The sequence below is a fragment of the Durio zibethinus genome, chromosome 5 (assembly GCF_047325235.1).
Source record: "Durio zibethinus cultivar Kanyao isolate XHJ-2024 chromosome 5, ASM4732523v1, whole genome shotgun sequence".
Lineage (NCBI taxonomy): Eukaryota > Viridiplantae > Streptophyta > Magnoliopsida > Malvales > Malvaceae > Durio > Durio zibethinus.
In genome coordinates, this window is record NC_143166.1 from 21180726 (window position 1) to 21198482 (window position 17757).

Genomic DNA, 17757 nt, shown 5'->3' on the forward strand with positions numbered 1-17757 from the left:
AATTCAACCATTCAGACAAATTTAATATCATATAATTGAGCTATCTAAATCACTAAATTGTATATCTACAATCAGATTTATTATTTCATCTTTTAATGACACAAAAGCTAAAAAAAAACTAAAACCATAACTTTTTCTCATATATCAATAGTGACAACCAAGTTCACTTATTCAGATAAACTTATTATCACACAATCAAGATATCTAAGTCATTAAATCGTGGTTATATCAACCAAGTTCAGCAATTTAGACAAGCTTATTATCACATAATCAAGATATCTAAGTTATTAAATTATGGATATATAACTAGATTTACAACTGCACCATTTAATGACACAAAAAAACAATAGAACTTACCAGCACATTTATTGTCACACCATATGCAATCATAAAAGATGTGTGAGAGATATTAAAATACAATGGTGGTGGGCTGAAGTTGTCCTCATTTCTCCACTTCAGCTATTTATATATGGAACAAACAAACAATTAAAATATGCAAGAACATAGAATGATTATGATAAGAAACAATTAAAATATGAGTTTGAATGATAAGAAAGGACGTTCTTCAAACACAAAGGAGTGAAAATCCTTTATTAATCCAAAATGGAACTCACTTCAAGCTTCCCATAGATGTTTATAAAGATGGTAACAGGTTGGGGTAAGGCGGGTTTTTGCTTGCCCCAAATTGGACCCAACTTCATATACTAAATGCCCCACCATGCGGTTAACATTCTTTCTTTCACATGGTGGTAATGGTTTAGATACTGATTTAGAGGAGCCATATTATTCATGTAATTGGGCATTATTAATCAAAGATGGTTTCCCTTAAAACACCGAAAAACTATAAAATAAGAATGAATGAACAAAAAAAGTTTATAGTTTTAGTAGAAATCTTGCAGCTTTTACACCATATAGAACCCATAAAACATTAAAAAAAAACCAATACTAAATTGCTGAAGATAGTGGCATTTATCATATAAACGTTGCCATGCGAGATTTCAGTGACGTTTTATGTACAAACGCCGCCACTTCATTACCTTAACTATTTTTAACTCGTGCCTTATGCATGATTTTTTGTTACATTTTTTTATAATTTTAATTTTTTTAGTTTAAAGTAAATTTTATATTCTCTTAAGAAAAGAATATACACATTCTAATTGATCCACTATATATAATCATATAATGGTAAATGTTAAGATACAAATATTGGTATAGATATTCTTTAGGATGAAACTTAAACTCACAAACAAATTACTCATAACTCATTTCATTTCTATTTTCTCTTCAATTTTTTCCTTTTTCTTATTCACTATAATAATATAGAAAAAATTGCATAATTTCATGTTAAATTTTTATTATTAAATAAATTAAAATTTGAATGATATTTAGGTTGAATGGTGGTTTGATTACTTAATTTGGACCCTTTTAGCAATTAACTTGATAATTTTATGTGTGATAATTTTTTTTGGTAAATTATATATATTTATTTATATTGCTTTCAATAGTAAGTTATGTTAGAGTAATTTTATCCTATATTTAATAAATATTCAATTTTTTATAATCTTTTATTCAAGTTGGGTACCTTCTTTTATTATCAATTAGTTTTAAGTTAAATGTTTAAATATTAGAACTAAGATTTCTTTTTTCTCTTTCTAAATTTGTCACGTAATAGATTTTTTTTATTTTCGTCTACGCGTCCCACATTTTGTAAATATCTAATTTTTTTATAATATTATATTTAAGTTAGACCCTACAAATTATTTTTAAATTGGATGTTTAACAATTATAGTATCCATCAATGATTGCCGAATCATAAAAAAATTATTCTTAATTTGCTCTTATAAAGAATTAATTAATGAAAAAAAAATATAGTCGAACTAAAATTATGATTTTACTAACTGTTGACAAGAAAATCTTATATTTTTTATTTAAAAAAAATATAATGACGGAAATACTATAACTTATTGTAATTTTAATAAAAACAGAATAATTAAAGTTTAATTGGTTGGTACTTTACTTTTTTTATATTTTTCCTTAGTTTTCAATTTATTTTTTATTTTGTATCTTTCATTTTTTCTTGAAAAAATGTAATAAGCAAAAAATAAAAAGTAAAATCACCACTCAAAAAGAGCCTAAAATAAAAAATATAAATGTGTTAAATAGTTGATTAACTTCTTCAACCTTTTTATTTTTTAATGAATACTAAAGTTTTACTTAAAATAAAAAAGACATCATTCAACAAAAAATTCAATAGAAAATTGAGTATTTTTTAATAATCCAAGAAAGAAAAAGAAAAGAAGCACTAAGATAAAAAAAAAAATCGTTAATCATCTAAATACTAATTATTACTATGTAATTGTCTTGATACTTGTTATGAAACATGACATCAGAAAAATTATGTGAAACTAATTCAATGATCTTCATTCTTATCACCCATTAACTTTTAATGTGAAAGATTGTAAAGTTTTACCAGCTTTATCTTGAAAGGCATAGGTGCATATATTGCCTTTGTATTGTGTTTAGTTGATAGATATGCCACAATATAGCTTTTGTTTTGTTTTTGTTTTTTTGTTTTACTTTTGTAGCCAAACATAGCTTTTTTTTTTTGTTAATTTGGATAAATAAAATAATTCTTAGTCATTTATAATTTGTAGTGAAAATCACAACAATCTACTATAAATTATCATAAATGAATCCAAATAAATATTATGCAAGTTTTAAAGAAAGAAACTAAATTGGAAAAAAAAAATTATGCATGCTTAAATAAGTTAAAACTAATATCAACAAATAAAGGAGCATAACTTCTAATTTTGAAATTAAAACTAAATACAAAAATTATTGAAAAAGTCATTTTCTCGTTTGCGATTAAATTTGGCCATTGGTCGAGTTGGGCTAAATTTGGATTAGGACTAAAAATGATATTAACAAGCTTTAAATTTATCCAAACGTAGTCTGACTATAAATATGAGCCTTATTTACTATATACATCTGACTTATTTTTAAAAAAAGTTGTCCAAACTCACATAGATTTTCATTTTTTTAAATAATAAAAATAAATATTATAATAAATATTAACTGTGATAAAATAAATAATCAACAAAATAAAGCCTTAAAATCATTTATTAATTTAATTTTGTGTTTGGGTGAGATTTGATACATATAAGCATAAGGTATTAAATGTATATACACATATTATTTAATTAGTTATTTATTTTATATAATATAATTATAAATATAAAATATATTAATAACTACTAAGTCGAGTTGGGCTTAAATCTTGAATCTTATGTCCAAAGCTCAGCCTATTTTTTAAACAAGACTTTAATTTTACTTTAGATCCAGTTAACAAATCTAATATTCATGTTCAAATTCTTTCAAATTTTGAATTGATTTTCAAATTTGGACGAATAACTTAACCTTTGAACTGGTTTATTTAGAATCACATAAACTCTTAAAAGTATATCTTACTTTAATGTGAAAATTAAGAAGATATGTATACATGCAACCTATTATTTATAAGCTAATCAAAACCTTAATTTTCTTTTTAATGTGAAAATTAAGATGGTATGAATACATGCAATAGGTGAGGAAGAAAGAGATTAAAAAGAAATGGGAGAATGATGATGGGATTTTTAGTTTAAGCTTACATAGCAATAGGTCAAAACTATGTAGTTTTGTAGTTTTGGTTATAGATGTCAATCTTATCTATATTTTAATGGAGAATTCAATTTTTTACCCAAATGAAGATAGAGATGGGTGTTATATTATAGGGATGTGGATGGGAATATGTATGATTTGATATTTTTATCAAGTACAAGGATGAGAATGGGTAAAATAGCATCCACACTTGTGCTTATACCATGCATATATATTTATATTTATTAAATAGATTTTTATTAAATAATATAAATTATTATTTTTGATTAATTAAAATTAATATATTTTTATTTAAAAATATATTAATATGTATTTATAAAAAAATATATTAATGGTCATTTGTTTTATCTCTCTATCATAATTGTTTTTACCAAATACCATTTCATATATATAATTATTTAGTAAATTAATAAATAAATAAATAGTTAAAATAATATATACATAAAATAAATAATCAATTTTATAATAAAAAAATTATTAGTGAATAAAAAATAATAAAATAAAATGTTATTTGTTTTTTTATAAGATGTATAAATATATTAATATTTTTTAAAAATAATTATTATTTTAAAATGAAAATAATCATATAAAGGAAAATAAATATATAATAAAATTATTTATTAAATAAAAGAATCACGTAAATCCACAATTATTTTTAATCTTATGACTCATCCAATTGGATGCTAAATATATGACTATTAATTTATTTTCTTACACTATATTTTCTACCATTAATTTCATCTACTTTACTAATAATTTCACCTGCCACAATAATAATATGTTTGGATTGAGAGGAGAAGAAGAAAAAAGAAAGGAAAATAAAGGAAAGTAATGGAAATAGAAAAACTTTTTCTTTATTTGGATAAACGTTTAATTTAAAAGAAAAGAAAAAGGTGAAAACTCAATAATTTTTGATTTCTTTTGTAATTTTTTTAATACCCCAATTTGGAGGAAAAGCTAAGAAAAAGAAAGTTGAAAAGTTTTTATTTTTATAAAAAAACTATTATATCCATCTTTTTATTAATACTAAAAACTTAATAAAAAAAACCTAACCACATCACAATTATCTTGTAATTTTTTTTAAAGTCATTTTTTTTTTCATTTCACATGTCTCTTTCAATATAAAATTTTTTTATAATTTTTTGGTGATTTGATTTTGATAAATTATTGAATATGAATAGATATATATTTTTTGGATTTATGAGATATCGGACTAGCTCACAATCATCTAACAGTGCATATTTGTAAAATATCTTTATATTTTACTTTATTAAAACCACTAATATAACAACAATTATGAGGTAAAATAAGATAATAAATATATCAAAGTTCATGAATGCTTTAAAATTATAGGCAATGAAAGATTATAATTAAAAAAAATATTATAATGAATCTTTTTTCACTTTTTATCCAAATAATGATTTTTAAAATCTTTTTCCTTTCTTTTCTTTTACTAACTTTAATTATCTAAATAAAAAGATATATATATATATATATATATATATATCCTTTCCTTTCCTTTGCAATTTTTTTTCTTTTCTTTATTAATATTTATCTAAACACAAGGTGTCATAATGTTTAGATCCGTAGATCTATAACTAGATATTTACTTGAGGAGTTGTCACAAATCTTTTTTATTTAGGCACGATTCGCCACTAATCGAATCTGCCTCTTTTTTTAAAAAAAATCCTAAGTTTGGCTTAGGTATCTTTAAAGGTAGATTCAATGTCTGTGAAACTAGAACTAGGTCTGAGAGTACAGTTACGTGTGAGAAAAGTTATAGCACCCTCTCAACGTCCATCAGAAGATGATACCAACTCAATTTCGTGTTATCCGATAAGCTTAAAAAATTTTATCAAGTAATTAATTTAAAAATTATTCTTAATTAACTCCAATATTTTTGACAGAAAATTAAAAAAAATTCCCTCACATCAAGAATATATAAGAAAACTATTGTTTCTCTTGCAAATGCTCCATCATCGGATTATTTAACATTAAAAATTTTTCAAGAGAAGAAAGAAAAAGACAAAATGAGAAAGGAATGATGATTCGACTTTTGATATAGATATATTTTTTTTTGTTTTATAAGAAACAACTCATTCTTTTATACAAGAAAAATTAATACTTTCAACTTTTTCTTAAAAATATATTTTTTTAGAAATTTATTTTTAAAGAAAATTGGTACTTCCAACTTTTTCTCAAAATATATTTTTTTAAATTTTATTTTCAAGAAAAATTGATACTTTCAACTTTTTCTCAAAAGTATATTGTTTTGAAAATTTTTATTTTTTATTTTCAAGGAAAATTGATACTTTTAACTTTTCTTCAAAAATATTTTTTTTGAAAATTTTATTTTCAAGGAAAGTATTTAAAAATGCTTACTTAATAAGTAATTCCAATTTAATCAATAAATAAATAAGTAAAATTAATGATAATAATAATAAATAAATAAATAAATAAATGAAAAAATCTTCACGTGACTCGATTTAGCGGCTGAAACGGCTCAGCTTGAGGTATAAAAGCGACTAGAAGGCATGGCTCAAGCGGTTCAGCTTGGCTGAAGGTTTGGCTGGAACGCGAGTCAACTAAAAACGGGTTACGCTCGGGTCGGGTTGGACAAATAGAAACACGTGGATCCTGAAGGTCTCTTAATGCCCATAAACAATGTCTTTTGTGATAGTATAAAAGGCTGAATTCGATCTTTTTTCACAAGATTTCTCTTTTTACTTCTCTCTCTTTCCCTTCTTTTCACCCCTTATCTTTCTAAGATTTAAGAACATCGGCTGAATCCTTTACTAGATTCTGAGATTTTCAACGAAATTTGGGTAGGGTCAGCAAAATCTAGCCAGAAGTTCATTGATTTCTGAAAAATAGATGCCGAAAATTGGAAGCCTCACTGAAAACTTTGAATTTCGCCAGAAAAGTCGTTGGAAAATTCAAATCTCGTCAAAAAATTGCCCAAAATCTGAAAATTTTCCAGAAATTTCCCAAAAGAAAAATGCCAAAAATTTCAAAAAAATTTCCTAAAAATTTTAGAACTGCTTTTGCATTTCTAAACATTGTTTTTGCTTTTGTTTTCTCTCTATTTGCTTTTTGTATTTTCATGTATTCTCTGGCCTCACTTAGGGTCTCTATTTATAGGATTGAAAGCCAAAAAATCCCTATCCGAATAGGAATTTCAATTTTTGTTAAACTTCACCCTTAACCCTAGCTCAAACCCTACAACCCAATTCCAACCTAAATTCAACTTTTTTTTTTTCATTTTTTAAAGCTTTTTTCATTTTTAATTATTTTTTATTAACAAAAATCAAACGTAGGCCCACAGACAGATTGGGGTGTCTACAGCTGTCCCTCGTTGCGTATTTTTTGTGAAACAGGAATTGTGCAAAGACGTAGATAATCCAATTAACTCAACACATTTTTGTATTTTTTTTGTTAAAAAAGTAAACAAAGTTTCTCTAAACAAAGGCTCAATGATAATAAATGCTCCTCTAAACAGAGGTACCACAACTTTGAAAAAAATAAATTGCTCCTCTAAACAAAGGCACCGTGACTTTAAAAAATAAAATGCTCCTCTAAACAGAGGCACAACGACTTTGAAAAAATAAATTACTCCTCTAAACAGAGGCACCACAACTTTTGAAAAAATAAATTGCTCATTGACAATCATGTCCAAATAAGTTATAACTCATGTCTAAAGGGATTTTAGGGGATTATGCTTGAAGGGCTTACAAATCATTCTTAATATTAAGGAATATCCTTTTTCAAGGATTAAAATCTTGCCTCATAAGTTTATTCTCAAATGAGAATTTGAAACTCTTTGATCGAAAAGTCTTCACATCTATCTTCTTCACGTAGGATCTTAGAACATCCCTACACCAAACTTTTTCAAATGCAATGTATGCTATGCACTAGACATTTAGAAGTGTAATGCATGCTATGTAAATGCTAGTTAATTAATTCTCATTCAATTGTAGTACCTAAGTTTCTAAAGCTTTTTTCTTGGGCCCCAAACCCCTCAATCTTCAAATACTAGGGCCAAATCAATGTAACTCTCAATCATTTCTCTCATTTAATTCTCATTTTTTCCTTTTCAAGAAATCTCTTTCCAAATTCAATGTCCTTATCAGGAACTGAACTTTTCAAATTTGCCTTTATCACTTTCAACCTTTCTAATGTAATGCAAAAATCTTTCATGCTATTATTCATTTATCAATCATTATTTCAATCTCAAAAAATAAGAATGCATTCAGACATTTCTTCCATTGTAAGGTATTGAAGAGAAAAGAGTAAGAATGGCTAAGACATAATCAACAGAAAAGACACACAAATAGTGAAATGAAATGTCTTTTATTAGCAAAAATGATGGTAAACTTTAGCCAATTGAAAAAGAAAGAATTACAAAAATGGGTATGGGGATAAAGTCCAAAAATAAAACAATTAGATAATCATGATAATACATCTTGAAATCTTTTTAAAAAACTCAACCATCCGATGCACTTAACAATTTAGAGCTCTTCATGACATATTAGCCTCATTGCCAATGAAATTCCAAATTTCGATGTTGTATTCTCCTTATCTAAGTTGTTTTTTCAAGTTTTCAACTTAGATAAATCTCCTTTTGACTCAAACTGCTCTTTTTAAATTTTCGCCTTAAGTCTTCATTTTTTTATTTTTTTATTTTCATTTTTTTCTTTTTTTTCAAGTATAGTACTTCTTCACAGCATCAGAATTTATAAGATGAGGTAAATCATCTCCATCCATCTCGACTAATATTAATGCTCCACTTGAGAAAGCTCGTTTCACGACATATGACCCTTCCCAATTCGGAGTCCACATTTTTTTATTATCGTGCTGGCTTGGAAGAATTCTTTTCAAAATCAACTCACATTCTCGAAAACAACGAGGTCAAACCTTTTTATCATGAGCCATCATCATTCTTCTTTGATATAGCTGACCATAGCACAACGCTGTCAATCACTTTTCCTCAATGAGATTTAACTGTTCATAGTGCTCTCGAATCCATTCGGCCTCTTCCAGTTCAACTTCTTTCAGAACCCTCAAAGATGAGATCTTTATTTCCACTGGCAGTACAGCTTTCATCTCATAAATCAAAGAAAATGGAGTTGCCCCAATAAAGGTATGCACTAATGTTCGATATGTATATAGTTTAAATGGTTACTTCTCATGCCAGTCTTTATAGGTTTCGATCATTTTTTCAAGAATTCTTTTTATATTCTCGTTTGTTGCATTAACTGTCCTATTCATTTTCGGACGGTATGGTGCTGAATTATGGTGCTTGATCTTATACTGAGCACATACTTCTTGTATTATCTTACTATTCAGATTCTTGACATTATTTGAAATAATTCTCTTTAAAAGTCCATATTTGCAAATGATTTCTCTCTTTATAAATTTGCAAACTATAGATCGTGTCACATTTTCAAATGATGCTACTTCCACCCATTTCGTGAAGTAGCCTATCATCACAAAAATAAACGTATGCCCATTAAAAGCTTTTGGGATAATAGGACTAATGACATCCATGCCCCACATAAAAAATGGCCAGGGTGGTGCTAAAATACGTAAAATAGATGGTACAACATGAATCTTATCAACATAAATCTGGCATTTATGATATTTTCGAGCATAATCAATGCAATCACTCTCTATTGTCAACCAATAGTATCCTGTTCTAATGATCTATCTTGTCATCATATGTCCATTGGCATGTGCCCCACATATTCCATCATGCACCTCTTCAATAATTTTTTTTGCCTCGACCTTATTTACACACCTCAACAATACTTGATCATGGCTTCTTTTATAGAGAACATCTCCATCCAAAAAGAAACTCATAGCTAGTCTTCAGATGACCCTTTTATCATTCTCAGTTGCTTGGACTGGGTATTATTAGTTTTTAATGTACTGCAAAATATCATAATACCAGGGCTTCCCATCATTCTCCTCTTTTACATTAGAGCAATGAGCCGGCATGTCCTTGACATCTAACCTGATGGGCTGAATGTCAGCGCTATCATTAATTCAAACCATTGCTGCTAAAGTAACCAAGGTATTAGTAATCAAATTCTCCTCCTGAGGCAAATGATCAAATTGAATATCTTCAAACTGCTTGATCAACTCTAGAATATACTTGCGATATAAAATGAGTTTTGAATCTCTCGTTTCCTATTCTCTTTCAATTGATATATAACTAGAACTGAGTCTTCAAATACTTTTAATGCTTTAACATTTCTGTCTATAACAGCCTGTAAACTCATTACACATACCTTATATTTAACGATGTTATTTATGCAATTGAAATTCAGCTTCGCTATTATAAGATAATATTGTTCTTCTGAAGAAATCAAGATTGTCTCAATTTTATGTCCCAAGGCATTGGTAGCTCCGTTAGGAATTTTAATTTCTATTAAACTTCACCTTTAACCCTAGCTCAAACCCTACAACCCAATTGTAACCTAAATTCAACTTTTTTTTTGTTTTTTTTTTTATTTTTTTATTAACAAAAATCAAACATAGACTTTCAGATAGATTGAGATGTCTACATAGGATAAATTAATTTTTTATATCGCCAATTATTATACATTTAGGAGAAGATTGAGTATTTAGCATACAATAACAGGGAGGCATCAAGTTCAATTTCCATATTTTTTAAGATTTCATTGCAATTGAGCATTGAGTAAAAAAAAATTAAAATTAAAAAAAAAATTCATCCGAAGATAAAAAAATCCATCAAGTTCAACGAAACCAGACACTTCGCGGGGTCGTTGGGCACGCTCTCGCCGACTTACCAGTGCCATCATTTCTCTTTTCCCATAGGGTAGATTTCTTATACCCTCCATTTTTTCTTTTTAGATTATTGCTGTTTTTTGTTTTTTTTTTAAAAAAACCTCACCACAAAATTAGTGGGTATTTTTTTTTAAAACAGTGATAATTTTATTTTTATGTAAAATAAATACAAATTATATATTGGACACGTACACTCTGACTCTTAAAGTGTCGCCTTTGTTTCGGCATCTGATTTTCTACACCAACCAGCGGCACCAACCATTCTCTACCAAACATGCCCTTATGTTCCACGGTGCAATGACCACAATATCCCCGAAAATTCATTAAAAATTCCCTAGAAATCGAATTAATAAATATCTCTTTTCTGATTACAACTGAACCGCCCGATTGTTCTCCGATGTGTGCTAAGATTGAATCCTGACCCTTAAATCACTTTGACCGCTGCACACCGGAATGTTCATATATATTTTTTTAAGAATAAGAAAAAGAAAAGAAAAGTGGTTCAAAGGGAATTTAATTCAGGACAGCGGAAGTCTTAGCTTAGCTTAGCTACGCCCCTGACCGCTTCTTCCCCTCTTCATTGTTGTCCATCTCCTTGCCGATTAATTCCCTCTAAAAAGAAACTAAGGTCCAAACTCTAATTTTTGTTTATATTATTGAGAACAGGTATGCTCTTCTTATCCGATTTGATTTTTCATCGATTAGCGTTTGGCTCCCACTTTGCTGCAGTTTTTTTTAAATTATTTCTGATTTAGGTTTCTCGATTTATTTCTAGGTTTGTATATATATAATTTCGTTTTTTTTTTTCTGAATCATTTGTTACTGATATAAGCATCTGATTTACTTTGTTAGAATAGATAATACTCATAGTTAGTATGTTAAACAAGCATTTTACACTAATCAGTGATCTAATTACACTGTAATATTTGTTTTCTGCTTCTTTGATTATATGAAACTGGGATTAGCTTTGCAATTAATGGAATCATTAACAAATATGTCGTTGTTTGGTGATTAGAGAAAATTAAAGTGAAAGAGGAAAGATGCTGGGAACAGTAAGGCAAAAGGTGAGTGCTGGAAACTCTCCTGCTCTCTCATATACCTATATTAAAGTTTAAGTAAATGTGAAGGCTTTTTTTTTTTGGTTTTTCGTAAGTTTATGACTTTTTTTTTTAAAATTTTTTATGCAGTTGTTGGGGCAGGCATTGCAGAAGATTCTGCCTGTTGGGTCGGTGTTGAGAAGTTACTCATCTGCAGCAAAACAGGTAACTTTTTTAACCTTTTTTTTTATCTAATCTTAGTGTAGCTCTACAATTGTTGTGGGTTTAATGTTATTGGTTATCAAATTGCTTACTGCAAGTGTTAACTCGTTCACAATGGAGTAGCTGTGTTTAATCTTAGGAGCTGCTCTGTAGTGTAGGTTACTTGCTTCAATTAACAAATTCTGAAGAAGAGTCTGCATCTCATATTTGCTTGCAGATGCAAAGACACACACGCACACAAATATGGTTATGCTTGTATTTGGGTGTGTTTGTATATAGTTTGCAATTACTTGTAGTTAATGTTAAATGGCTTTTGTTATTGTTAATCTCTGCTAAAGGCAAGGCTTAGCTCTCAAGGAATGTTGATTTTAGTTTTTTGTGTAATGACATGCACAGATGACAGTGAGAGAGGCATTGAACTCTGCTCTTGATGAGGAGATGTCGGCTGATCCAAAAGTCTTTTTGATGGGTGAAGAGGTGAGAAAATGTTAACAGGAACTATTTTTTTGTAATTCTAACCATATTGTTGGCTATTCTTTTTTTAGTCCCATTCTTATGGCTTTTGTTTTTTAAACTTATAAATGCAGGTTGGAGAATATCAGGGCGCATACAAGGTTAGCATTTCTTGGTCAAGAATAAAATTCTTATTTCACCATGTATGATAGAGGCCATAAAAGCATTGTTACATCTGTCTGAGGATTGGCTTTTATTTCCATCTTTTGTAGATATCCAAGGGGCTTTTGGAGAAGTATGGACCTGAGAGGGTTCTTGATACTCCAATTACTGAGGTTATTATATTCCTGCCATGCCTATGCTATTACTCTTTTATTCTTTTTGTGAATTTCATTATTATTGATCTAATGATTAATCTCACACGCTTATCTTATGTGTGTGTATTGATTCTTTTTAGTTTTTATTACATTTTTTTCTCACCACAGTTGTTTATTTCCTGTTTCACAGGCTGGTTTTACTGGGATTGGGGTTGGTGCAGCATACTATGGTCTGAAGCCTGTAGTAGAGTTCATGACATTTAATTTCTCCATGCAGGTTAGAGGATTCTGTTTTAATCTCTTCTTATGTACACTTTTATTAGTTGGTTGTGCTACCATATGTATAAAATTAAAAAATGACTTCTCAATGAATTGAAATGCATGTCATGGAAAAGAAAAAGGAGATAATATATTATCACATGCTTTCTGTTTTAAAGACAAGTGAAGTTAACAATGCTTTTGTAATATGCGGTTGAAATCCTTAGAAGTTTGTATGCATGAAGTATGCATGTTTTGGCTTGAAGCCTGACATACGGAAGAAACATGAGTGATTTATGTGTTCAACCTGTATTTTTGTAAGAAGATACTGGCTGAATAACAAAGGATAAGATAAATTATTGTATCGTTATCTCGATCTTCTCTTTGTATTTTGACAAGACCTAAATACATTTGGTTGTAGATTATTACTGAAAAGTAAAGGACAGAGAATGGTATTTATATTGTGTTGTCAGAGTTGGTTATCCTGTTATCAGTAGTTGGTCCTTATCTTTTGTGGTTCTGGTTAAAGGCGCCAAATCATTTTGTTGGAAAGCAAGTTTGTTTAGTAATAATTGATTCTCAGTTTTTTGTTTCATATATATATATATATTTGTGAATTATGTATTTGGCTAATCATCAAAGAACTAGTGGTAAGACAAGCAAATATATGGCGCTGCAGAAGATTTTTCGGGAAAACCTTCCAAGGAGATGCATTTTGCCAAAATATGGAACCGTTGGACTTCTTGTGGTAGCCATCTTGCTGTGAAAGGTGTCCTAGCTTTTGAAATCATGATTGATTTCCCTCCTGCTCACATCTTACAATCAGATGCTCAAAAGAGCAAGTGATTTGGATGTCCTTTTAGACTGTTTCAGCATTGTATGTGCTTGGACATAAACATTGGTGTTTTCCTCAAGATCTAGATTTAGTCATTGAACGCCAGAATTTCACAAATTTAAAGCTACATTAATGAAAAAGAAATATTGGTTTTTTTAATGGTAGTAAATAAGATAAATGGCTTTGCTTACTCTTAAATGTGTTTTTATCATATTTTTATTCTGATGCAAAATTTTCTTTGATCTGTTTCTGGCTTTTATTGTAGGCAATTGACCATATTATTAACTCTGCTGCAAAGTCAAACTACATGTCTGCTGGCCAGATGTCTGTACCTATTGTTTTTAGAGGACCTAATGGTGCTGCTGCTGGTGTTGGTGCCCAACACTCTCAGGTATGGTTTCTCCTAACTGTTACTTGTCCCGATTATTTGGTTTGTTTACATACATCCACTCTCCTCTGTTCCCCTGAGCTTACTGAGGTTGAAAATTGATTTATTATGTACTGTGTTGTGATTACTGTTTAATTATTTCCATTTTTTAAGAGGTCTAGCTGAGTTTCAATATGGTAAGAGGCTTGTTTGATTATTTTGTCTTCTGTATTATTATCCAGTGTTATGCAGCATGGTATGCTTCTTGTCCTGGGTTGAAAGTGCTGTCACCATACAATTCTGAAGATGCTCGTGGACTGCTCAAAGCTGCTATTAGAGATCCAGACCCAGTTGTTTTCCTTGAAAATGAGTTGCTGTAAGTGAATTGGTAAAATGTGATTCTTATGTTTTGAGCGCCCACTCCTTTGGTCGCCCTTCAATTACAATTTTAATGTCTAGTGTTGCTCTGATATAATCTTTCTGCTTCAGATATGGTGAATCATTCCCTGTTTCTGATGAAGTTCTTGATTCCAGTTTTTGCCTTCCAATTGGAAAAGCTAAGGTAATGCTGTGATGCCCTTGAAATTTTACTCACAAGACTATTATTGTTACTATTATTGATGTTTCCGCAGCCAGTAATTCTGCTGTAGCTCATATCTCACGAAGCTACATTTTAGTGGCTTTTAAATTTACTTTTCGACTGTCTACTTTAACAGATAGAGAGAGAAGGAAAGGACGTGAGTATTACAGCTTTTTCAAAAATGGTGGGCCATGCTCTTAAGGTATGTCTTGTATGCAATATCTGTTTGGATATGCCCATGCCTAATTTTCATTTGAGATAGATTGTAAATACATTTGCTTAAGATTCTACAGATGAGAGATAAAGGAGTAATCTAAAGTAGAACTAATGTTGTGAAAAAAGATTGATTTATAATTAATGGCCACGGACAGTACCAAGTAGTTTGAACTTGATGCGTGATGGTTTTCATTGCTGATAGTGACTTAGGTGGATGCTTCATCTGTCATGTGTACCGCAGGCTCCTGTGTTTTATTTAGATTATCTTTTAATCTGTGGGTTCAAGAATTGCCTAAGATATGGTGTGGCTTAGGTTTAAATATGAGTGCAAATGTTAGGATTAGAGCTTAGTGCACTTGTTAATTGGACATCCAGTATCATATTGGGAATGCTTAGTTCTCTTTTATGGATTTCTTTCTTGTTAGCTTGTTTGTAATTTCCTGAAATTTAATTATATAGCACTAATATGTTAGCTTGTGGAGTTATTAACTAAGAGACTGTTTGTTGTTCAGGCTGCTGAGATACTTGAAAAGGATGGAATTGATGCTGAGGTAAGTTATAAAACAAAGAAGTGCAAGTCCTTACGAGTTGATTTGATCATTCCGCTAAGATGTGCAATGACTGATATTTATTAAATACAGGTTATAAATTTGCGTTCCATTAGGCCGTTAGATAGATCGACAATTAACGCCTCAGTCAGGAAAACTAACAGACTAATAACAGTTGAAGAAGCATTTCCACAGCATGGTGTTGGTGCTGAAATCTGGTTCGAGTTCTTTTCTCTTTAGCCATTTAGTTTCTTCTTACCAAATATTCTGGCACTTTGTATATTTACTCCATATTTCTTTCATAGTGCATCTGTTGTGGAGGAGAGTTTTGCTTATCTGGATGCACCGGTTCAGAGAATTGCTGGAGCTGATGTTCCCATGCCATATGCAGCAAACCTTGAGAGAATGGCTGTGCCACAAGTGATTCCATTTTTTCCCTATTCTTATATTTTAATTAGTTTTAAAAGCTTCTGGTGAAGTGAGGCATCTGACAACTAGGGTCCTCCTTTAATCCATTCCCCTTCTCCTCCTTTATCTTAATACATCCTTTTGTCAAACCAGTTAGTCTGATGGCTGCATGGATGTTATGTTTGTACAATTATCATTATATAGACCATCAGTTAATTTTCTTCATTTATGAATTCTGCAGGTTGAAGATATTGTCCGTGCTGCAAAGAGAGCATGCTACAGATCTGTACCAATGGCTGCTGCTGCATAATTGAACCAATCCAGGTGGGAAACTTTTCCTAATACAGGCTAGTGTCAATATTGACCATTTGCATCATCTTTTTTGAAGTTGTGTTGCTGAGTTGTAGTGATTTTTTAACTCTATTTATTGTCAATTATTAACATAACCAATGAATTTTTTTCAGGAATTACAGGAAACGATTTATAACACTTTTGGGGTGGAGCTGCTTTATTTAATAACTGGGACATTGTTAGAAATGGCTGAAAATTGTGACTTTATTTGTCATGTGAACATAGCCTGTTCAAACCTGGGACGCCAAGATTTATGTTTTTTTCTATTATGTGGTGCACACCCTCTGGAAAGGGATCTGCTACTGTTTCTGAGCTTGTGTTTTAATCTCATTTTTGTTGAGTTTAATGGACTTTGAATGCGCTGATTCGATGTTTTTGAATAACTACATAGTCGGAGAAAGAAATGAAAGATGGCCTAATGGTCATCTTTTCTTAAAAGAATGACAATCGGCCAGCTGGTGAGGGTTGAAAATCGATTCTCCTCTAACCTGTTACCATCGTCAGCTGTAATCTAAAATATTTATTGCATTTCTTAATTAAATGAAATATGTGAAAAAGTTGTGTTAGATGGTTAATTACAGCAGGTATGGTTCAACCTCAAAGGCTCCAAGTCTCGTTCATTGAATTGGAAAGTGACCCTTCACTACTTTTCGCAACCAGTCTTTATTTTTTTTAATATGTTTTTATTCTTTTGGGCACAACTCTTTCTTATATTTTGTCATAAGATTGAAAAAATCTTCAAATAAAAATTTAATAATTATTCAAGTTCATGACTTGACCCGTCAACTGGGTAGCTATTGGATTTAGCATAGCTAATTCATTTTGGTTGATTTTGGACTTAAAAAAAAATGGAATTAATTTTGGATTGAGTCATATCGATTTTGGATTATTTTAGATTTTAGTCATTTAGAATTTGAGTAATCTTTGGTTTAGATTAACATGATTTTTGGTCATTTCAGTTTGGGTATTTTGAGTTTGATACTTGAATTATTTAGATTTAGATCATTTGCATTTGATTATTTTAAGTTCAATTTATTAATTTTTAAAATCACATTAGATTAAATTAAAATAAATTATTTAATCGAGTTTGAGTCAAATTTTATTATAATTTTATTAAAAGATAAAAAATAAAAAAATAATATTTTAAAAAATATAAATATTGTAATTTGTATGTTTTAAATTAATGTCTATATAAATGAAGTTAGACGCGGCAAATTTAAATACCACATGATGACAATATATCGAAATGATATGCGAAAAATTATATGGATTTTAAAAAAATGTGTTTCACATTTAACTATGTTGATACAAATTTTGACACGCATAAAATATAAAAAAATTATTTAAAGAGCATTTGATTCAAAGGAATTTAAGATTTTACCTTGGAATCTAGCTTGTGGGAATGTGATTCTCACGTTTGATTCATGAATATTTGATTTTTGGGATAATTTGATTCTTAATAGTATCCAAAAGTTTTAAAATTTAAAACCTATTTCTCCCTATGATTTTTTAAGATTTTGAAAGAAAAGTTATTTTTGTCTTATATTTGATCTGAATAAAAATATTTTCATTTTATTTATCCTTTTAAAAATTAACCTATGAAAAAAAATTTAATTTTTATTTTTTATTTATAAACGTAATATTAAAAACAAATAGCATAAATACTGTGTTAGTTGAAAGTTTTAACATAGCATTTGG

General features: G+C 29.3%; 1 protein-coding gene across 1 annotated transcript; it reads left to right on the plus strand.

Annotated features, from left to right (window-relative positions):
- Positions 1 to 10956: 10956 nt before the first annotated feature.
- Positions 10957 to 16424, plus strand: LOC111282390 (pyruvate dehydrogenase E1 component subunit beta-1, mitochondrial). The gene is made up of 16 exons (XM_022870455.2): positions 10957 to 11133; positions 11483 to 11531; positions 11655 to 11729; positions 12123 to 12203; positions 12314 to 12340; positions 12452 to 12514; positions 12687 to 12773; positions 13855 to 13980; positions 14199 to 14332; positions 14446 to 14518; positions 14673 to 14738; positions 15265 to 15303; positions 15394 to 15518; positions 15606 to 15720; positions 15950 to 16032; positions 16173 to 16424. The coding sequence occupies exons 2-15, from the start codon at positions 11508 to 11510 to the stop codon at positions 16016 to 16018; spliced, it is 1104 nt and encodes a 367-aa protein (XP_022726190.1). The 5' UTR covers positions 10957 to 11133; positions 11483 to 11507; the 3' UTR covers positions 16019 to 16032; positions 16173 to 16424.
- The last annotated feature ends 1333 nt before the right edge of the window (positions 16425 to 17757 follow it).

Excerpts from the sequence above, each read along its gene's own strand:
- LOC111282390 (XM_022870455.2), top strand. The coding sequence starts at position 11,508 with ATGCTGGGAACAGTAAGGCAAAAG. Across the intron at positions 14,519-14,672 it reads TTCCAATTGGAAAAGCTAAG|ATAGAGAGAGAAGGAAAGGA; the intron begins GTAATGCTGTGA and ends CTACTTTAACAG. Across the intron at positions 15,721-15,949 it reads AGAGAATGGCTGTGCCACAA|GTTGAAGATATTGTCCGTGC; the intron begins GTGATTCCATTT and ends TGAATTCTGCAG.